We start from the raw sequence: 23467 nt of genomic DNA on the forward strand, positions 1-23467 counted from the left end.
CTTCTCCAGGGCTGTGTGTGCCGCCACGCTCCCTTCATGATCATGGACTGACCTGCTATGCTCCTTGCCCTCACGATAATGGGCTAACCCCTGAAACTGTAAGCAAACCCTCAATTAAATGTTTCTTCTGTAAGAGTTTCTTTGATCATGGTGTCTCTTCACAGAAACAGAACACTGATAAAGAGGACTTGTTTTATATTGATACCATAATTTCGCAAGGTGCTATTATTCTTGTAACTTGTTTTTGCGTGCTCTTTCCAATGCCCCTTGGCAGACTATTTTTTGTGTTGCTAATAATTAACATGCTTTATGGTACAGTAGAAACAGGTTAGGGTCAGGTAACCAGACACTCATCATTCGTTCTCTAACCCACACTAATCTTCCACCACTTATCTATAACCTGGCCACTGGTGCTCCCACCCTCAGGAATTTCCTACATAGCCATGTCTCCATTTTGTCCTGTCTCTATAGTTAGTCCCTAGTTCCCTTGCCAGATTAACTTTCTACCCTTCCATGCCATTTTTTGTCAAAAAAAAACATGTTGACTTGTGTTGCATTAAAAATATATCAAACACCAGAGAGAACCAGTTCAAAAAAGAGGAACAGTTTGTTGTGCTCACGGTTCTTGAGATTTCAGCCATTGTGCTGGCAAGGGCTTGGTGACAAAGAGCAGTTGATGTGACAGAGGTCAAAGCAGAAACAAGGAAAGAAAAGGGGGCCAAGGCCATGCTCCAACCTGGAGAACATGCCTCCAGGGGCCCACTTCTTCCAACTTCTTTCAAAAGTCTCCCGAACTCCCTCAAACAGTGCCAGGAGCTGGGCTCAACCGGCCAACACATGAGCCTACAGGGAACAATCGTATTCAAACTCTAGTAGAGCGCAATACTTCATTCCAGCAGTCGCAGAGTTCTATAACCTAAGTCTCCAAATCCCATTAATTCCTTCCAAGCAGGCTCCGTCTGTGTTATCTGTGTACTCAGCTTGTTCTATTACTTATCCTTGAATACCCTCCCCACTCGCCGCCAAATACCAATCTTCAAATGTCAACTGGATCTCACCTCCCATATAGAGACAGCTTCCTTGACTTTCCAGCCCACACAGAACGCTTCCTTTTCCAATCTTTGGTAACACTTCTTATCAGTAGTGCACAACCAAACACATAATTAGGGAACAAGAAAAGGCTATGCACACTCATTAGAGCCGTCTTCTCCACTCGATGGGAGATGGTAGGACACTGGGCTTATTCATATTCATTTGGTTCTTTCAACATTAAGAACACAGTGGTAGGTACTAAGTAATATGAAGATTGCCTATTGTTATACCCACTAACAATACAGGATTTTCCATTTGGTATGTGTACAGCTCAGTGTGTGTGTGTGTGTGTGTGTGTGTGTGTGTGTGTGTGTGTGTGTGTGTGTGTGTTGGTATGTACGTGTGTGGAGGTGCACCTGTGTGTATATACACATGTGTGTAGAGATGCACATGTGCCACACATTGACGACACAGAACTTTAAAATAGCTGTTTTCTCTTTGTCGAGGTCTTCTATCAATACATTTACATTAAAGTGCACCGATTAGGCAGGCAGTGTGGCTCAACAGGAAGGACAACTGTCCCCCAAGCCTGACAACCTGAGTTTGGTTCCTAGGACTCACATGGTGGAAAGAGAGAATGCACCCATGCAAATTGTCCTTTGCCCTCTACATGTGTGCTAGGGGACATGCAAGCTGCCCAACACACACAAAATTGAAACGTGGTAAAAAGTTACACAACACACTGATAACAAAACTCAAGAAAGAAAAGACAAAAAGAAAAAAAAGAAAGCAACCTAATGAAAGTGGGCTTAAGGTGAACCAGCATGATGGGAAGCACATGCACAATAAAACACGACAAGATGTACCATGTCACTCACATGTCAGGAAAATGGCGATCCACGCTACAGTAACACAGCAATACATAGCTATTATAACGTCAAAAGTAAAAGCTCTCTCACTCTCTCAAGTCTTGGCAAGGATGCAAAGGACTAGGCATTTTATGTACTGTTGGTTGGAATATAGAATGTTAAAAACCATTTTGGAAAACAATTTGATCTCTTTTCTTTAAAAATTAAAAGATTTGATCTCTTTTCTTTAAAAAAAATCAATTTGATCTTTTTTAAAAATTAAAGTTGTACCTATCTTCTAATGCATCCACATCAGGATTTGCATGTCAACATTTAAACTGCCCTTTATGGGTAACAAATTAAACTGGCAACAGCAGAAATGACCAGAAAGAGGTAAATAGATAAACAGAATGTGGTTCAGCCACAAATGGAATATTAGTCAGCAGTAAAAAGAAGTGAGTCTTAATACATGCACAGTTGGATTTCAAACACATTGTAAGTAAAACCAGCCAGGAGCAAAAGACTACATGAGCTATTATTCTGTTTATATGCTAATCTAGGGGAATCATCCCCAGTGGAACAGCAGCAGCACTAATATCTCAGGGGCAGCCAACATCGGTCTAATTGGACTTGAGGTTCATGCAACAGGAGGGTCTGGTACTGTAAGCCTGGCCAGGAACTCAGGGCTGGAAATTCACAGACCCTGGAGAACAATGTATTACTGCCATTTTCCTAAGTAACTGTAGCTCCAACTGTAGACTAAATATTTATCCTTCCCCCCTTGGGTGAATGTCATTCCCACCACCCACCAAGCAAGCTTCCTTTTGCAGCACACGAGGGTACTAGAGAGATTCTGGTCAAAATACAGAAAATGAGCGGCCATGAGGTGCTCAGTCCCAAATGGCACATCTACACCACCAACCCTTGACCTAAGGCTCAGAGGACATTGCAGAAGAGGGGATGGAAAGACTGTAAGAGACAAGCCCAGGATGCCCACTGTGAGGGAGCATCATTTAGACATGACAAGGTTGCTGTGTCCATGAAATCTCAACAGTATGGCTGTGTCAACAAGACCCACACGATCCCTTGCTGTGTCAACACTAATGAGGGAAAACAAGGTTTCACCCACAGTGGCTGAGAGAAGAAGAATCCATTTTCTCCAGGGACAAATTCCTCGATAAGTCATCCAGACCCAAGAGGTCAGCACTAAACACATGTACACAGAGGCAACACTAAATGGACTTAGTACATTGTATGTGCATGTGTGTGTTTAGCAACCATAATTACCAAGGACATTATAAACTTGAGGGAGTTGGGCAGACAGGAGGAGTTGGAACAGAGAGAGGAAGGACTGGAAATATTGTAAATACAGTGTACTCATATAAGAATTCTAAAAAAATCAACAAAATAAATACAAGGAGAGGACACATTTAGGGTTACTCGGGCTTGGAAGGGTTACTGAGGGAAGTGGTTGTTGATGAAAGGGGCCACAGAAGGGGACTTGAGTGCATTATGCAACTGTTGATAAATTACTGCACACTCAGCACTCCATATCCAAAGAAGAATTTTGCCATTTGATACTTTTTTTAAGTAACCTCAAAATAAAGTCCAAGAGCATATGTTACCAATTAGCTTGGAAAACATCATTACCAATTACTCTTTTGTGTGAAATGTGAAAAACAAAACCACATTCTTTATTATTTTGTGAACATCTCTAAAATGTGCTGATAGATGCTACAATTTTTTTTTTTAGCTAAACTCAATAGAATTCACAGTGTCATTTGATGATAATTTCCCAAATATGTAGTCATCACCAATATCTACCTAGTGAGTCTATACATACGCTTGCCTCAAGTCCCTCCGCTAGTGAGTTCAGCCTTCCAGCTTCACATCCAGCAGGGATTCTGGAAATGGCTAGAGTGGGTCATGGCTCTCCTGAGGCTGACATCACAGTTACATTCCTAGTTAGAGGACATGATATAATGAAGCTCCTCCCATAGCATGGAGGAGATCGGGTCATCACTTTGAATAAAATGGCTGGGAGGGAGACACTGTGACTGGTGACATGTTCACTGATCTTTGGTGAATGACCAAAAAGAGAAAACCCAAATCTGGAGGCAAAGGTATTTTAGCAGAGGGACCTGTACACAAAGAGTAGGATTTAGACCCTTGGAGCCACAGAAAGTTCAGAGTAGGCAAGGGACAAGAAAGAAACAAATACTAAATCCAACAGTTGGGGGCTGAGAACTAAGCCCCTCAATTATTTTGCTTTATGCTTCTTTGAATGAGAAGGCAGCAGAGGGCGTTAGCCACACAATCTGATTTACATCTTTAAAACCTCCATCAGGCTGCTTATTTCTTCAGGACATTCACCTTTCTTTTCTTTCAACTATCAGCTTCTCCATTTACCTTAGTTGGGTGGCATTAGGCTAATCATGTGTCCTGTCCCTGTTTTAGTATTGGTAAAATGGGTAATACCAGCTGTCAGCAGCTGCCAGAACATATGTTCCATCTAGAAGTTAAACATTCTATGACTGAGGCCCATCACAGTCTACTTCCCAGCCTCACCTTCCCTAGACACGGCCCTCTCACCTTTTTAATCTCAGCCAAGCCTACTGTACCTGTGAAACCACACCCTGACTCTGCTCCTACTGCTTCTTTCTACTGTTAGCTTTTCTCCCCATTCCTTTCTTCTTTGTCATCCACACAGATGTCTTTGAAGACATTAGAGTTTCTGGTATGCTCATGCATCCTGTATTTCTCTTTATTGCTCATCCTTTGACCAATCATGACCTGATTCCCGATTCCACCACTCTATCAAATCCCTCCTCAAAACTCACCAGCGCTCCTGTCACCAGCTCATATTCCTGGACCTGTAGACCGTATTGCCAGACTATAGTGCCACCATCTCCTCTGGGAAGAGTGGGTCAATTCAACAGAAGGACATAAGACAGGATTCTACCACAGCTTGAGACTAACTACTGTGTATGGTTGTGGAAAACATGTAATTTCTTTGGGTATTTACTTTGGGATCTTGGGGATCTATAAATCTATGTGGTTAAATTTATAACCTTAAAAGCCCTTTTACTTTGTCAAGTCCAAGGTTTACAATTAATCTTAGCTTTGGCATCCATGTTTCAGTTCTATGTTTATTTTTCTAAATAATTTCCATTTCGTTCGTTAGGATATGTTGCTTGTGTTATGGGTCCATTTCTCCACATTCTTAACCAAATGCATCCATTATAACCTTCTCAACAGATATTCAACACTGCTACCCATACAGGCAGTCTGCAATCAGAGAGAACACTGGTATTTAAAACTCGGGTAACCAAGTCAGGTACTCCTCAAAGAGACAGTGATTTCAGGACTAGGACAGGAAAGTACAAGATGGACAAAAGCAAGCTGCTCAAAGAAAATGGAGTCGTGACAAAGGGACATAGAAACCATCTGAACTACCACACAGGCTAGAATCCATGGCATAAAGTAATGTACAATGCTGTCATGTAAATATAAAAAGAAAATAAATATGCAAAGTTTAATGAAGAATGGGATGTTTTGATGCCTTCAAAGGATTTCCGTAAAAACAGACCTAGTTATAAAAGGATAGGAGCAATTTTAGTTGACAGTATTAAGTGAATAGCAGCAAGAACAGTCAGAGCCATATGCCCTCGTCAAATGCAATGGAAAGACTGCAGAATTACTTGTGCATCCCCTGCATCTAACTACAATGAAACTGCTGAAGAAAACACTCCAGGACACAGGCATGGGCAGGAATTGTTTGTGGGAAATACTCTAACAAAGCAAAACTAAACAAACAAGCTTGCATCAACTTAAAAACGCTTTCACTTGGTAAAGAAACTTTCTTTGAAGTGAAGAAACAGCCTATAGAATGTGAGGGAAATTTTGCTAACTCATTTCTGACAAGGGTTAATATTCAGAACATGTAAGGACATCTAAAACATTTAAAGTAAGCAATAAAGTGATGTAATTACAATCTCAAAAATAAAAAAGAACCCTAACCAATAGATTCAAGAAAATATTTCTCAAAGGAGGACATTAAGTGGCAAAGGGGTATATGAAAAAATATTAAGTAACACTAGAAAAGCACACATCAAAATCATCATGTAAGAATGCCTATTATCAGAAACTATTGGCAAGGATGGAGGGAAGTAGACCCTTGAATGCTACAGTCATCACAGAAAGGACTATTGGATTTAAAAACAAACAAACAAACAAAAGTTGCAATAGGATCCAGTAACACCAATCCTGGAAATACACAAAGGAAATAAATCAATATGTTGAAGAGACATATTCCCATGTTCATTTGAGCCCTGTTCATGACACACAAGAAAAGGAGATAGTTTATGTGTCCATCAGCTCAATAGAAGTGTGGATAAAGAAAATATAGAATGTATACATGATGCAATAGCACTCTGTTACAAAAAGCACGAACACTGTCAGTCATTGGGACGACATAGATGGAGATCATTATGCTAAGTGAAATAAGCCAGCCTCAGAAAGGCCATTGTCAAAGGAGCTCACTCCTAGGTGGAACCTAAGAGCTGTTGTCATAGAGACTGAGAATAGGCTGTTGATTACCAGAGGTTGGAGAGTGCAGGTGAAGACGAGGAGATTGGCCATCAGGTTCTACCTTGAAGATCCATATCTGAGTAGGAAATTCTTGTGTGCTCCTGCGCAGCAGGCACAGCGTACCTGGCTACCATAATGACTGTGTACTGCACATATCAGAAACCTAGGAGGAAGATATTTAGATGCTTTGCCATAGAGAAATGATACTCAAGTACATAGATATGGTTTACTCTGATTATTTAGTAGACATGACTCAAACTACATGCCTACAAAATTAATAAGCACAATTTTTAAAAAGGTCATACAGTCTAGAAAAGACTGAGGAACTATCCCAGACCAAAAGAGAAAAAGAGATATGGCCAGTTAGCATAGCAGTAAACTCTGAACTGAGTCCTTTTCCTGAAAGAGTCATTATTGGGGCAATTGGCAAAAGCATAATAAGATCTGCTGATAGATGCCAGTAATTTATCAATAACCATTTCTTAGTTTTGATGGTAGTACTGCAGTTGTTATTTTCAGGTGTTCTTTATGACGGACTTCTTGTGTACATTTTTATATAATTCTGAAACTAAATTTGTATATAAAATTACAAGCTTAGAGATGGATGAATCAGTAAAATATGTGCTGTGCAAGCATTAGGAACTGAGTCTGATCTATAGAACTCATGTTAAAAAATAAAAATTAGAAAGCTAAGCATGGTAGCATTGGTTTGTAATCCCAGAACCTGGGAGAGAGAGAGAGAGTGGATTCCTGGGGCTTGCTGCTTTGTGTGTCTACTCTAATATGTGAGTCCTCAGGCACTGAAAGACTGTCTCAAAAAACAAGGTTGACAGTGCTTCATGAATGACATGCTTGGTTGACCTCTGGCATCTACATGCTTGCATGAAGACATGCTGTTGTATAACATCCTCCTCAGAGACTGAAACATTCCACCTGCAGGGAATCTCCCTAAGCAGGAAGGTAAACAACTCAAAATAGCTTTAGGAAGTTCCTGAAACTGACCACATCTTCTAGGCCCCTCCCTGTCAGAGTAATCAATAAAAGCTGAGAGAAGCCGAGCTGCAAAGACTTTGACACAGACCAGCTGCCTGGAAGAAGCAGAAACAGCTAAGCTTCCTGGAAGAGGTTTAGACCAACTAAGGCACTTGGAAAAGATGCTCTCCAATCTGTGGAGCTGCCTGCAGAGCGTGCAGTGTGTTCCAGGTTCCTAGCTCTGTGAGCTGTCTCACCCGTCCTGGGGTGGGCTTGGGTGATAGAGCTGCCTTTGAGTCCTCTCTGCTGTTAGGAGCCCCAGTAAAACTCATGGTTCACTGTTGTGGGATAATCTTTTTGTACACTGTGAAGATGTGTCTTTGCCAATGCATCTTCTGGTTGGTTTAATAAAGAGATGAATGGCCAATAGCTAGGCAGGAGAGGATAGGTGGGATTTCCAGGGAGAGAGAGGAAGAGGAGATGAATCTAAGTGTGCAGGAATGCCAGTGAGAGGGGGACCAAGTTGGACATTCAGAACAGAAGAGAGGTAAAAAAAAGCCATGTGGCAAAACACAGAATAATAGAAGCAGATTAATGTAAGCTATAAGAGCTAGTTGGGGACAAGCCTAGGCAAAAGGCCATGCTGTCATAATTAATAAGAAGTCTCTGTGTGATTATTTGCAAACTGATGGTTCCACAAAGGAAAGTCTGACTGCAGTTCACCAAGTTCAAAGGATATCTGTACTTTAGTCTGTCATGGGATTCCTGTCTGTGTGTTGTGTCTCTTCAGAAAACATTTTGCACACAACACATGCCTACACACAAGATAGTTTCCTACATTGGTGTTTCTGTAATATTTCAAATCTGCCCTCTCCTTTCCATTATGGTGAGAGACAAGCTCCTAGTCTTCCACACAGTTGTGATTGTATCTTTACAAGCACTTCATGCTTCAGCCCAAGGAAGGTCATCCACGTACACTACAGTGCCCCCTACTTCCCTGTTCCTGCCTCAGCATTTAGAACACTTTTCCTTATCTACCACATTGGGCAGCAATTTCTTAGTCTGACTTTCAAGTTCAACTCTGCTCTGATTCCAAATAACCTGTGTCTGGCTGCTTCTCCCCACCGACCCATCCTCATCAGCAGCACAGCTGGGGTTTTGCTCAGTTCTGCTCCAGAACTCCCTGCACCAGGTAATAGTCACCTCTTACAAACTTTCTAAGACTAGGTGAAAAATACACACTGTGACCAGCTCCCTTAACTCCTCGTTTTCCACACTGTCTTCCTCTGTCAGAATACCTGGTCAGCTCTGCCCCTTACAAACTGCAATTGTTTTAGAGATTTGTCTCAATAATGACTAACACATGAGGTTAAGCCACACACTACGTGGTCATGATCGTCCTTATCAGTGGTCAAGTTTAGTCATGACCCAAGTCACAAGTCCAGATAGTGGTTATCTCACACATGCTCCCTGAAGCATGGACTTTTTAACAGTTCCAATTATTGTCCAATTAATAGTTCCAACTACATACAAAATGCCTACCTCTTTTCAACGTAGAATTCTGGGCTCTACCATTAACAATCCTAAATCTAGAGGCTTCTAGAATATCACTTAAGTAACAAATATCTATTTGTAAATACATGTTAACTTCACAAAGAACAAAATAAAATTCTTAAAACTAAAGTGAAATTCATAAATTTCAAACCAGAAACTCTAAAGTTTAGAATAAAGGTGCATCTCTTGAGATCACTGTCCACTGAGTATACATGTCCCTCCCCCGCTTGGTTTTCATTAATAATTTTTGGATACAATCATCCAAGATAATATGTATATTTAAGCATAATTAAGAAGTCTATTACTTTCTATATCTGAGTTTAGCAAAGAAAAGAAAAATGATGAATTACTTAGTAGCAAGGTTGAAATTTTATTGCCAAACGAGCAATGGGAAACTAAAAGCAACAACCAAAAGCCAAAAAGGTTTTTATTCTGGAGGCAAAATATAATGGCATCAAAGCATTGAAGGAAGTTGAGTGTTACCCTGAAATTGTCGTAGCGATATAACATCTGCTATCACTTTGTCACGCAAGGACAGGAAAGGTTGGGCACACCCAGAATTTCAATAAGCAAAATGCTTGAATCTATAAATGATAAATCTCTAGGTCCTGGATCCAGCGGATTGCAAGGATGAAAACCACCTTAAGGTGAAATTGTTCAATTTATCTAACTGTAACTATGGATTTTAGTTCAATATTCATATTTAAGTATGAAGCACTTAATAAAGCATTTTTAGGGGATAAAAGGTGGATGCGCTGGAATTTAAACCTGAGACATTTCTGATGTGAGAAGCAAGATATAACAGAAATACACTGTCATTGCCACAGTGGTTAGTATATTATAAAGCACTTGGGACTTTTTTGTTGTTATTTGGTTGGTTTGGTTTTTTTCCCAATAAAATGATCACAAATTTCTCCAGAAATAATGTAAGTTAATGAAAGTAAGTGAACTTTCAGGAGAAACAAGTCTCATTTTAAAGTCATTTTAAAGCATTACTTAGAGGACTTGCCCTGAGAAATTATAGATCTGTTAGCCATTTTGAAGTCAAAACATTATGTGACAAGTAATCAAAAGAACATTGCCCCTTTTCATCCCACTGTCCCAGGAAGGCCATGTGGCTTCCATAGCCAGCATGACACTCACACACACAGCATGCCTGCACCAAATCCTCTGTTTCTGTAGTGCACAGCCTGGAAACCTATCGACATCTCCGAAGCTTCTCTGAAAGTTTACTGATAGGGAAAACTTTGTCACAAACTTCTTGAATTCTGAAACTTTTATGTCACCTACAGAAATAGAATTTTAAAAAAAACCTCAAGGATAATTGACAAATAAAAACAGTTACCTGTGACTTACTAAATTTTTCTCTTCTGTCTGAAAAAAAAAGTACGAATTATGGTAAGCACTTAATTGGTTCTGTTGGAACCTGCCAGTCTATGCCCTTTGAAACAGTGGACTTTACATTCAAAACTCTAAGTCATTGTTAGCACTGCATTATGAGACTATCATGGTCATTGCCATAAACAGCCAGCATTGTGTTAGCAGAAGGCCGCTTGTGCCAGGAATATTGCAAATAGAAAGAACAAAAATTCATAGCAGGTGTCAGATTTTATGAAAGAAAATGTTGGGCTAATAAAAGGGACCAAAAGTGCCTCAACTTCTCAATGAGAGGTAACCCCCACCTCTCATTTCACCCAGATAACGATAAATTGCTGGAGCCGTGTGTGTGTGTGTGTGTGTGTGTGTGTGTGTGTGTGTGTGTCTGTGTGTATCTCTGTGTGTCCGTGTGCGTGTGTGCGCACACGTGCACGAAACACAATTATTTGTGATCAGGCTAACAGTTGTTTTAAGGGACACTTTTTTTTTTGGTCCTCCAAAGGGATTCTCAGTCATCTTACCGGCAGACTTCACAGAGAATCAAGCTTTACTCCCTCACTTTAAAAAGAAGACACTGAGGCACCAGAAGTTCTGACTCACTCCAGGTCACAGTTTTGTTTGCACTAGCCCTGACAGGGAAACTCTAACCCACATGACCCAACTAGGTCCAGTGTCCACCCTAAGGCTTTACATTTAGCTTTGTCATAATTTACTTTACAACTTGGAACTCAGCTCTTCACTGGGAATGATTAACAGAGGTGACTTTCGTCACTTCTCCCACAGAATGCCCACACAGCGAAGAAAGACAACACGTACAGCATGGCCATTATTCTTTTCTGTCAGCCTAAACAACAGTCTGGGTGACAGTCATTTCTCTTACTTGAATAGGATGCTGTTTCCAAACTACTCAGTAGGCTAATGAAAATTATATCCCCTATCATTTATCCCCTATTATATCTCTATCAATTGCCAAAACGTGGAGAACAGGACAGACCGGCAGTGATCAACTTCTATGCTGAAAACACCTTTCATTCTGAACAAGGAGCAAGGGTAGCAGCATCCAGGAAGCTGAAGAAGGAGAGTCTAAGGCTAGCTTAGATAGAACATGTGTCTCAAAACGAAAACCTTATCAAAGGTCCAAAAAATAATTTCTAAAAAAATCTGTGTTTATGTGTTATAGCAAAATTAAATTATAAGCAGAAGCGGATATTTAACTCATTTGAAAACAAATAATTACATATTAATATAAACATAAGTTTATGAAAAATAACTATTTCTCCAAATGAAAAATTTTAGTGAAGAATTGGCCATTTTTTTTCTGTCAAGTCTATTATCTTCCTTTAATATAAGAGCCAGATTCTCATATCAACTCCTGCATTCAACATATACTAATATAGTCTGTCCCATGAATATGGGAAAAAATGTAGCCTCACATGGACTTCCTAGAAATGGGAAGAATGCTATAAAGGTCTGTTCAGATCATTACAGGCATGGTTCTTTGGGACCACAGTGAGTACTCTTTTGGATATGGTGAATTGTTGACAGTTACAACATGGAATCTGAACAAATCCCAAGCTACTCAGACATCATTGCATGAAAATCCATTTGTCCACCTTCCACTCTGAGAAGATCTTTTACCCACTCATGATTTATGATTTCATAAACTTCCTTGGAGAGGTCTCTGAATCCCCCAGATCACAGTTTTAAACCTTTAAAATAGGTTTTACCCAGAGAGGAGGGATGTTGCTGAGACCACCACCAGCATTCCACATAGCCTTTAAAATAGGTTTTACCCAGAGAGGAGAGGTATTGCTCAGACTACCAGCATTCCACATAGCCTTGACGCTTCACAGTCATCAATCTTTATTTACCCAACCTTTTTTGAAATGGGATATTATCATTGCAAGTGGAAAAAACTGGGAAAAACCAATTTTGTCTAAAAAGATACAAAGAAAGAGACCAATGATGAAACATGGATGACATTATTGTATTGTGTATATCAAAATCTAGAAAACAGCCTATGTACCCTCTGATCCTTGAGACTGTATTCTTGAAATGAGCAAAGCAAATAGGCTTAGGCTACCATCACCAGAGAAAGCTGTAAAGACTTACCAACCTATGGGATGCCAAGCGACACTAAACTTTTCACAATGAAATGTGGGAAGCTTAATCTTAGTTGACACAAAACCACCGGGAAATGCACAAGCAGAAAGAATTCCTGTTACTGTACTATTAGGAGGGACAGACACTTTCAATATCCACAAACACAGGCTGGTTGCTCATACCCATGGCATGCCTAAGGATATGGGTTGATGGATAATCAGGAGGAGACTGAGACACAGCACTGGAATACGGCATGCTGTACTATGGAGAACTGCTAGGAATGTATTCTTAATGGAACATTTGCTTCTATAAAAGCAAGAAGAAAATGGTTTGAGGCAGTGATAAGGAAAAGAATTCTCAAACCAGAAGTTATTGCTTTATATTTGAAAAAAGAAAAAAAACAGTAAAAAATATAGGTATATCCTATATTCTGTTAATAGAATGGATATATTTTCCACAAAATAAAGATTCAGGGAAATGAAGGAAAATACCCACATGTTCCTAGATGCCAAAGGAATAAAGTGTAGTTAGAAAAGTTATACTTTATATATTCCACAAAAGGTTCACTTATCACATCCATGTAATAAAACCAGAATTGAAGCAAAGTCCAATGCAAGTGCTCATTGCATAAATAAGAGCCACCCTTACCCTCTAAAACTGCTTCCGTGTTTTCCTGAACATACACCACACTCTCCGCAACAAGGAAAACCAAGGTACGTTTACAGTAAATAAAGTGTATCTTCTTGCATAGCTCATAAGTTAAAAATACACCAATTCAAAAGTATAGTGATTTATATATAATATATATATATAATATATTATATATAATTTCTAATATAAGAAAGTAAGATTGCCCACTAAGTGCTTTTAGAAGGCTGAGTCTATAAATGCCTTCATAGTTAAGGAAATAATTTGTTTGGACAGGAAACTACAATTTTCATATAATTAGACTACTTCCCTCACCCACCTCCCCCGAAAAAAGAAATCTTCCTAGAAAATAGCAAGAGAAGGAAGCTTGTAGGTAACAGACTTGGGGTTCTGTTTTATTTTGCACAACTATTGAAGTAATTAATAAAGAATTTTAATATAAAAAGGAAATGGGACCATGAGGATAAGTAATTTATAGTCTCAGCGAAGCAGCAAATCACAAGGGAAAGGAATTCTATTCTGATACAGTACAGACAGTAACATTCCCAAACACTCAAACAGACAACAGAGGCGCACCTATGCGTGCTTTTTCCAAGTCAACACAAGCATTTCATAAGAGATCTTAAGAATCTTTTGTTCCTCTACTTCAAAAAATAGTGCTATGTCAACATTCCAAAGAGAACAAAATGACCATCCTTAAACAAAATAAAACTCAATCTCTCAAATGCAAAAATAAAGATGGGATGTAACAATTTACAAAGCCAGGATTTTCAAAACTAAAATAATAAAAGAAAAGGAAAAGGAAAAAGAAAGAAAAGGAAAAAGGAATGGAGGGAGGCGAGAAAGAACTCCAAAATAAATCAACTTACTTTGACACATTTTCTGGAATGTACTCTAGGACTGGATATCCATCACTTCTCCTAGATGACAGGTCACCGTGTGGTTTCCATGACTCCACTAATGTATTGACGGGTGGAAAGGAACTCAAGTGTTGGAAAGATTGGTCTCTAGGTGACCGTGATAAAGATATTGTACCTTGAGCACCAATCCGGTAGTGAAAGGACTGTCCACCCGAATTCACACCAACGATGGCAGACGATGGGATGCTGGCCTCGGGGTAATAGCTCCCATCATCTGGTTCTTGCTTAATCCCCAGTGGGAATGCACTGCCTTCACAGCTACCGTCAAAACCGGGCACGGGTGGTCCTAAAATTCCTGATAGAGAATAATAGTCTTTATCATCCATAAAGGAAAAATATGAGCCATCCATGAATGGAAATGGGTTGACCGCGGGGTTCCCTTTAAAAGGGGCGCCTGAACATGAGTGCTTGGCTGATTCTTGCTTTATTGGTACAGAGAATGGAGAACTGGGGTTGATTTTGCTGTTTCCTCCTAGGCAGGAGCTGCTGAAAGCCCCATCTGGTTCTGGTTTTATGTACTGGACAATGTTCAGCTGGCCAGTCACACCATTGGAGATGGCCTTCTCAACTTCCTCTGTCTTAGGGAAAGGAACGTCATGAGCACCTTTCTCATGGGTATCTGGACTGGGAACCGCATCCTGGATGGCACTGGCTCCAGCAGCAGCGCCTGAAGTGGTGTAGCTGAAGGCATTGCTGATCGGGCTGCAGATGGACCCCACAGTGCTGGCTGTCGGGCTGGAGAGTGTGGATCTGTTGTTGGTGTTGGAAGGGCTGGAAACGGAGCACCTTGAGTTGTTAAGATTTGCCGGGCTGGACACAGAGGAGCGCAGGGTGACATTATTAGGACTGGAGACCGGAGATTTTACACTGCAGTGACTCGGGGGGCTGGAAATTGGGGATTTCATGCTGCTTAATGGACTTGAAAGAGGGGAGCCCACGTTGCTAGCATGTGCTGGGCTGTGCGACCGCGAGCTTCGGTTTTCAACATTGGGGGAGCATGTCAGAGGGGTTCCTTGAGTGATGGGGCTGTGCACTGGGAAACCGCCAAAGCTGGCTGTGGAGGAGGACATGGAGTTGATGCCCGCAGGGCTGCATACCGAAGACGGCATGTTCAGCGGGCTGCAAACAGAGGGGCTCTTCTCATGACAGATGATTGGGCTCTTAACAATGGCACGCATGACCCCACCATTCACGGAGCCTCCGGAGTCGGGCATGAATGACCTCAAGGGCCTGCTCATACCACTTAACGTGGAGGGCCGATGGCCATTCTCTTTATAAAACTTCACCAGGTGCTCCATGTTTTGATAAATCTTTGCTGGGCTCATGCTTCCTTGTTGGTTCTGCTGATCGTAGGGGTAGTCGGCATCTCTCACAGAATCCATGTATAAGCCCATGGACTCAGCCACAGTGGCTGAAAGTTCCTTGGATTCCAGCTCGGTTTTAATATCAGATGGTAAAATCCCAGACCGACTACTGTCTTGCTGAAGGCATGGGAGTAGTTCGTGTTTTTCTTTGCTGCTTCCTTGAGTACTGTTGTTTGGAATAGCACCGGAAACACAGCTGACGTTGACAATCTCCATGTAGTTGTCCTCATCGGTCCTTTCCGCAGGTCCAAGAGAAGAACGCTCTACCGTCTGAGAAACCTGACTCCAGCGTCCTTCCATATCTAGACCTTCAGGGAGACTGTGGTAGCCTTTGGTTTCCATAGCTAACAAACAAGATTTTTATTAACATGTTAGAGTCAGTACACAGTGGTATGCTGAGGCATTCTAAAATTGCATTTATTGAGCTACAATATATATTCTATTTGATATGAACAATATTTCTAATTGCATTAAAATTTATCTTCTTGGGTGCTAACACAATATATCACACATACAGAATATTGACTATAACTTGTTCAGAGCCGGAAGGACCAAACACCATTTTGCATTTCAATAAAACTTGCTGTAACATAGCCTTCATAGTTTGTAAGGAACATTCATAAATGTTAACTTACTTGAATATTAATTAATAGTCAATATAATCTAGGTATTGATGTGATAGTCAGAGTAGAAGTGAGGACTAGATGAGGCGGGTGATTGACAAAGTCAAAAGCATGGTGACAAATGTCAAATTGAAGACTGACCTGGGCAACCTCTCCTTGGGGTCCACTTCTACGCAGGAGCATGGCTCGTTTCCTTGCTGTTAAGCTCGCTCCCATAATAAAGCTCCTTTATACACTAAAACAAAACAAACAGCTAACTTTATGACTCCAGAGTTTTGGGAAACTTGGTCATATGCAAGCTGCCTTCCATATGACCAAATATATAGCCTTATTATAAATGATTATAAATGGAAATGCAATTAAAGTTACAGTTCCTAAACACATGCTTACCAACTGAATAGTCACAGGAAAAAAATGGTTGACTTTCTTATGGTATGTTAGTGGTGAAGATAGTTTAGTGTCAGCTCTGAAGAGGACAAGTTTCTATTAACTGATTGACTTGTAGCACAGACCAGGGAAGTTGCCAGACAGGTCTGCTGCAGCAGGGACTCTTTCTTGTACTTAATACAGGAAGCAGCTCTGACTAGCACCCTGGCCTATCAACACTTCTCTTCAGTCTTCCAACAGCTGGGCATTTTTACTCTCAACCATGAATGGAGGATGCTTATGAAGGGCCCTGATCATGTAAGCATTTATTCAATGATATTTCCCAAGTACTTGTTATATCCTGGGTCTAAGAACAGTCCTGAATCTGTAGTAACCAAAAAAAAAAACAAAACAAAAAAAACCCCGCCTAGTTTCCATCCTAGAGGAACCCATGGGAGTGTTTTCAATATACATTCATTTCCATCTGCTCTAATCGATAAATTTAGTTCATGAACAGATTATAATAGGCTATATGCTCATAATTATTATACGCTATATAACTCAGCACACTATTACAAGCCTTTCTGATATATTATTTAACCTTATGAACCAATTTATACACAAAAAGCAAAAACCTACTCTTAAACAATCCAAGTCAGAGACCGAGGCACTGGCCATACAGCTATGTGGAAGAGCTGGAATTTGATCTCAGGCCTCTCTGTTTACCAATGTTTCCCAACCTGGGTCTTAAGGACATTTTCAGGTGGATCATTTTTTTGTTGTGGAGGTCTGCCCTATGTACTGGAATGTTTTTCCTAACTACTAGATGCTGAGAGTACCACTCTCCCCAGCTATGACAACCAAAAAAAAAAAAATGTCTGCAGATTATCAAATGTCTCTAGGGAGCAAAATCATCCCTGGACAACTGCAGTAAAGAAACAGACCACTGTAAAGACATATGTGATAGAAAATTAATTCGGTCTTATCTGTACATTTTAGTATTAAAAATCATACCTGCATACATTTTCAAATGTCCTGCCAGGTCTGCAGTTCTTCGTATATAAAAAGCCTAGTGCAGTGCTTACATCCTTCTCTGTCTGCCTCTAGCCTTCTCCCTACCCTCTCTTCATTAAAAGACAAAAAACCCCTGGAAATCCTTTGCTACAGAATTTATATTAATGAACATTGCAAAACAATATAATGACTTCACTAAGTAAAATGGTATTACATATCACAAGCCTCTATAATGAAATGTAATGCTCAAATTTCCTGAGTATTACAATTACCTCTGACTTTTCTGTATTCTACAGTTGATCTTAAATTATGAGTAGCCAGAAAATATCAATTCCACCACTGTGTCCCAGATGGATAGTAAAATGTAAATAAAAATGTTTAACTATTATACTATAATCAATACTCAATTTATGAACCTTAAAATCTACCAATTATGTAGCATGCTTCCACTTAAAGAACATTATTCTATTAATTCTTAATAAAAAATCAATCACTAGAAAGTAGAAAATAAATCAAATCACAATCACAAAGGTTTAGGTAGTTATCTGGTAATTTCAGCCAAAAAAATAAATATAGATTAAAACCAAGTTAAAGTTGAAACACACACACACACACACACACACACACACACACACACACACACACTCACACTCACAGTGAATTGAAACCTAAATCATTGCTGATAATGGATGTTTTTACTCTTCTGAAAACTCAGTCATAGCAATGAATTGGAAAATACAATAAATATTATGTGCTGCTTCTACAGGAAATATTCTGTCCTTTCTGTACCAAAGAGAGTTGGCTACAGCTAAGGTATACATGTTTCAGGTTCAGATCCATTAAATGTCACAAGAACTATATCTGAACTATATATTCAGAACACAACCTCTTATATATATCCGCCCTGTCTTCATCACCAAACTCACACCAAACTCTTCTGAGCTCTGCTGTGACCTTATGATGAGGATGCTCCTGCATCCTCACTACAAGGCTGCTACAGGGACTCCCCCTGCCCCTGATTCCCATAGCTGCTACCCCCGACCTCCCCTCCATCCTAGGCAACAGGGCTGTGAGCCCTGAGTCTGAAGGCGAGTCCAGATCCTTCTCCAGAACTTCATACACCCAACTATCTTTTGGGATACATGGACATTCTGCTTTTTATGAAGTCTCACAGTAAAATTCTGGATACTAAAATCCTTGGGAGATTTTAAAATGCAGAAAGCAGTGTATTTTTAATCCAGCTCTCCCTAAAATAATTTGATCTCTGTATATCTTGTTGTTGTTCAGAGGACCTACTAATATTCTGAGGGGCACTTGTGACTATTGCCTAAATGAGTCATATGCCAGGTCTACAAACCTCTCTAAAGCTCACAGTAGAATCCTTCCTGGAGACAGTGGGCACTGGTCACAGTTCCTCTGTACAGGGAAGCATTGTATCAGCGAACATCAGACAGCTGAACTCAAATCCCCAAGTCCTGTTTCTCACCAAACCGTGATCTCTCCTAACAGTCTCCTAAAGCCAACTGTGTTTTACCACGTTATTGACAGGAGTATCATGAAGAATTTGACAGAGACTTTCTTGAAATCTAAACTGGCTCTGTTCAAAGTATCCTCATCTATCAACCTCATTCACCTCTCAAAGGAAATGGAATAAAGGTTGGCAGCCAACACAGAAAAGTGGACAGCAGCAGCATGTGAGCTCTAAACCTTGTTTCCGAGACCAGAAGCTTTTAAATAGCATTACTGAAACATTTTATGCTGAGTTCTGCTTGGTTAGTACTCTAGTTAGTATTTTCTATAAACAAATGGGTTAGGTTAGAAATTTATTTCCTGTGTTGTCCAGGAAACTCGGGTTGTCTTTTCAGAACTGGCATAATGACCATGGCTTTGAACAGTAGTTCAGTCAGCCCGAACTTGCCAGTGACTACTAAAAATACGACTTGATGAGTATGATCCTCATAAAACTTTATCCTGAGGGTAAAGGGGAAGCTTTTGTTACTTAAGAATAAAATAAAGCAGTGAAATATATGAATTATATTCCTAGCTTAAGGAAAATCAGGCTCTGTGTTTCCCAGTGAACACTATACCAGAGACGCCTGGGCCATTTCGGACCTTTGTTTTCATGCAAAAGAAAAAGGAAGGTGAGAAGAAATTCACATAAGTAAGGGAAAGCACCAACAGGTTTTTTGTGTGTGCACACGTGTGTGTGTGTGTGTGTGTGTGTGTGTGTGTGTGTGTGTGTGTGTGTGTGTTTGGAGCGCTACTAATACCCTGAGGGGCACTTGTCACTACTGTCCTAAATGAGCCATATGACACACACACACACACACACACACACACACACACACACATAGAGTGTGTATATATACACATCACACACACACACACACACATCCTTAAATACTATTTCTACAAAGGAACAGACTTTAAAACTTTGTTTTATAGTCTGTTAAATTGCCCTTTTCCATAAGGAAGTAATTTCCTCCCCCCCCCCCCCCAGGAATTATTGAAGAGCCTTGGGAATTTGCATCTTTCCTGATAACTTTCACTTTTAATGCTCTCCAAAACATATCTCCTTCTTAATGGCATCTTTTCCCCAATTATGTTGCTTTGGGGTGGCACAGTAGAGACCCAGCTTAAGGGCTTCACAACACGTGGCTGTTTTTATGAGGCAGAAGATGACTTCAGGAGACTGGCTGTAGCTGTCTGCCTCTCAGGACTGTCTCTTCCCCTCTACAGGGGGAAGTGGGATAAATCTGCCAAGGTCACTGAGAGTGGAGAACCAGTTAGAACCAGCATACCTGACTTCTGCTCACTGGCCTGACCCACTGAGCTACATCAGCTTTCCATTTTTTTTTTTTCTTTTAAGCAAAACTACCTCTCCCATAAAGGAAAAAGCTCCGCTTTAGTCCCCCCACATACACACACCAACTTCTCCCTGAAAGCATTTCCATGGCAGTGTGTCATGTCAAACATGAAATTAAAGCTCCAAGGGAGGACTCCGCAGATGGAGAACGCTGTTATCATTACTATGTACATATCACCAATAACAGCACCTAGAGAATGAGGACCCAAAATGTTAAGGAGCCTTTAAAATTCGGCAGTCTTAATAACTCGTCTGCTATCAAAAGTTTTCCAAACTATGTTATAATAAATAAATAAAGCAGATGGTATGATTAAAGCATTAAGATTTAAATCTCATCTTTTTAAAATGCAGCAGGAAAAGCCATGCATCTAAAAACCCATCTGGGCAGGGATGCCACCAAAAGCAGCTTCATTCCTTTTCCGTCCCTGCCCTAAGAATCCCCTAGAGTTTCCCTAATATCAAGGAACGGGAAACGCAAGATTTTCTAGACCCCTTTTATAAGAGATCTATGGGGCTCTAGCTCCTTCGACTGCCCTATGGGCTACACCTCCCACTCAGATTGAGGAGCTTCCGCAATTGATAGATGAAAGAAACATTATTCAAACGTCCTTTAAAATTTGCAAGAGGAAAAACGATCTGAAATTCATTTTTGGGGAAAGGGGAGGGTGGCAGACCTCCCACTGCCAAAGGCGGTTAAAAGCCGCTCTTTAGAGGGCATTTATCCAAAGTGGCCAAACTTTCCCAAAATAGTCCTCAGCCGGCCGGGGTGGGGGGGCAGGGGGGTGGAAAACCAAAACAAAACAACAAGCACACAGCACCATACTGACTGTGCCTCCGGATTACGCAGCGGCTTCTCCCTGCAAAGTGCAAGCCACCCTTGCCATGGCCGCACGCCGGGCAGGACCGGAGGCGCCCCACTGCGCACCCCTACACACCTGCCTCGGCCGGGGTCGTCTTCTCGCCGTCTACCTGTTGCAGCGCTTGCCACCGCCACGACACCCCTGCTGCGGAGCCCCCCTACATCCAACCACATCCAGGCTAGCGAGTGCCGCTCTCTCCCTGCAGCGGGAGAGCCCGAGGCAGCAGCGCCGGCGCCCAGGTGACTTGCACGGGCTTCCTCTGAGCAGCCTGAAGTTGGCTCTCTTCTCCCGGGCCCAATGACACCCTGGGTGCGCAGGAGCTAAGGGGAGGGGTCAGGGGCAGGGCCAGGGCGGGCAGAAGAGGGAGGGAACCCGCGGGAGGGAGCGGGCGAAAGCCCGGAGGGGGAGTGGACCAGCTGGAAGCGGGTCACATGTCCAGAAAGTTCAGGTCGCTGTCCCGCCCGCCGGAACCATTCTCATTGGCTAAGGGGGAAACAAGGCTCCACGCTGTGCGGGCCAGGCGTGCTTCTCATTGGGCAGTCGGGGCTGTCAGTCACCAGGCGGGCGACATGACTGATACAAAGTTGCTGCGACACAGCTTGGACTCCGCAGCTTCCTTAAAGCCGCAGAGGCAGCAGGTTCTCCGGGTTCGCGGAGGTGGCCACGACCCGGGGCACCCCTGAGCGTGATGCCCTGTAACCCACATCTCTCCCTTGCCCCAAACTTGCTCTCACCTACCCAACTGTCCCCCGGGGGGACCACAGGCAATCTGGAGAGAAGGGGAAAGTGTGGTGACGCGGTAGCAGCCTAGATGATGTGCCCTCACGCTCTCCACCTGCAGCGCCAGGTGAGCGGCAGGGACTCACACCCGAAACCGCCTACAGCGTCCGCAAGCCCAGGACGACTCAGGTGGGCGTCCCCGGGACCCTTAGCGTTCTGCTCCCCACCTCCTCCAGGTCTGAGTTACCTCCCCGCCGAGCAGCCTTAGTCTCCGCGGTCGAGAGCCAGAGGATCACGTTCCCACTAGATTTCAGTTTCCTTGTTTTAACCATGCAGGAAAAGCGGGTGCTTTCGGTGCAGCCAAACCCCTTTAAACACAGCCTTCCTCCCACCCCACCCCCTGCCAAAAAAAGTGCCAGGGTCAAGAGCTAAGGCGCCTGATAATTTTGTTACTGTACTTAGTACTTTAGTGCTGGATTTTTCCACTAGTTCAATATGCAAGAAAGCTTACTATCGAGGATACGCACTTTATAATGTGTGGAAGGGGTGCACATAATTGGGGCAGGCTTATTGGAGGAGGGGAAGACCTAAACTGTTTTCTAACGATCGTTTGTCTGCGCGAAGAAAAATTGACTTCCCTTCGCCCCCTCCCGATTTTCCTCCTGCCCACCTAAACACTGCACTTGCTTAAGCCGAAGGATGGGCTCCTTAACTTTAATTTCTAAGGACTTCTAGGACTGGTGTGAGGCTCGGTTTTGGACTCCCCTGTTGGCTTGGAGTCAGCACCAGTGACGTACACACCTAAATCTGGTCCCCTGGCCTTTGGCGACCCACAGGCCTCCGGCGGCAGCTGTGCAGCTTAGGGCTCACCCTTGCTCCCCGCGAGCTGAAGCCTCGGGAGGAGGAGGACACCTTGTACCCAAAGGCCCCTCCTTTCTTTACAGTTAGTTAAGCCTCTAGGTCCTGGATCCCAAGCCGAGGGAGACGGGAACTCTCAGCCACTCCCGCAGGACACTCCCCAGAGGCTGGGGGACTGCAGCTGCTCCCGCGAGCTGGCCGGGACTCGGGACTCCGGTGCTCAGCAGTCGCTGGCGCGGAGCTAGCCCTGGAGCCCCTACACATACGAATCCGCGCCGAGTGTCCCAACTTTCCCCCGAGGTTAGCTGTCACGAGCGTCGGACAAGCAGTCGCAGCATCGATTGCGCCCCGGGCCTCACGCGGGTGGCGAGCTAGAGCTGGGGGAGTCCCAGACCCGGCGGCCCGGGCTCGCCAAGCAGCAGCGGCTGTAGCTCAGCCAGGGTGACAGAACTATTCATCATTAAAGAAATGGACGCGTCTCCTTTTTACTAAGTTTTTACCTCCTCTAGGGAGAGCTGGTGTTGCCCTGGATCGAAGCTCCTTGCAAAATCTAGGTTAGAACGGCGCGGAGCAGCAGCCGCGCTCGCTCGCCCTGCACCCTTGTCCCGCGCCGGCCAAGCGGGTACCTGGACTCCTGCCCGCAGCCCACCTTGCTGCGCCGACCCGCGTCTTCTCCCCTCTGCGCTGGCCTTGCCACCTCGGGGCCTCCCCTGTGCTCCCAGGCCCCCTCCCGCCACTGTCGGCGCAAAGTG

At 42.6% G+C, this 23467-nt stretch overlaps 1 protein-coding gene across 6 annotated transcripts in view; it reads right to left on the reverse strand.

Annotated features, from left to right (window-relative positions):
* Positions 1–23467, reverse strand: part of Nr3c2 (nuclear receptor subfamily 3 group C member 2) — a 333780-nt gene that overhangs the window by 309292 nt on the left and 1021 nt on the right. For 2 of the 6 annotated variants that reach the window (XM_052729017.1, XM_052729018.1), the window contains exon 2: positions 13994–15752. In XM_052729017.1, coding sequence (XP_052584977.1) covers positions 13994–15750 — 1757 coding nt within the window. In that variant the 5' untranslated portion in view covers positions 15751–15752. Of the gene's footprint in view, positions 1–13993; positions 15753–16172; positions 16267–21212; positions 21413–23215; positions 23439–23467 lie in introns of those variants that run through there. The other 4 variants (XM_052729021.1, XM_052729020.1, XM_052729022.1 and 1 more) reach the window with 4 other exon arrangements.

Source organism: Peromyscus californicus, unplaced genomic scaffold (genome assembly GCF_007827085.1).
Source record: "Peromyscus californicus insignis strain IS unplaced genomic scaffold, ASM782708v3 Scaffold_8__1_contigs__length_139910024, whole genome shotgun sequence".
NCBI classification, from domain to species: domain Eukaryota; kingdom Metazoa; phylum Chordata; class Mammalia; order Rodentia; family Cricetidae; genus Peromyscus; species Peromyscus californicus.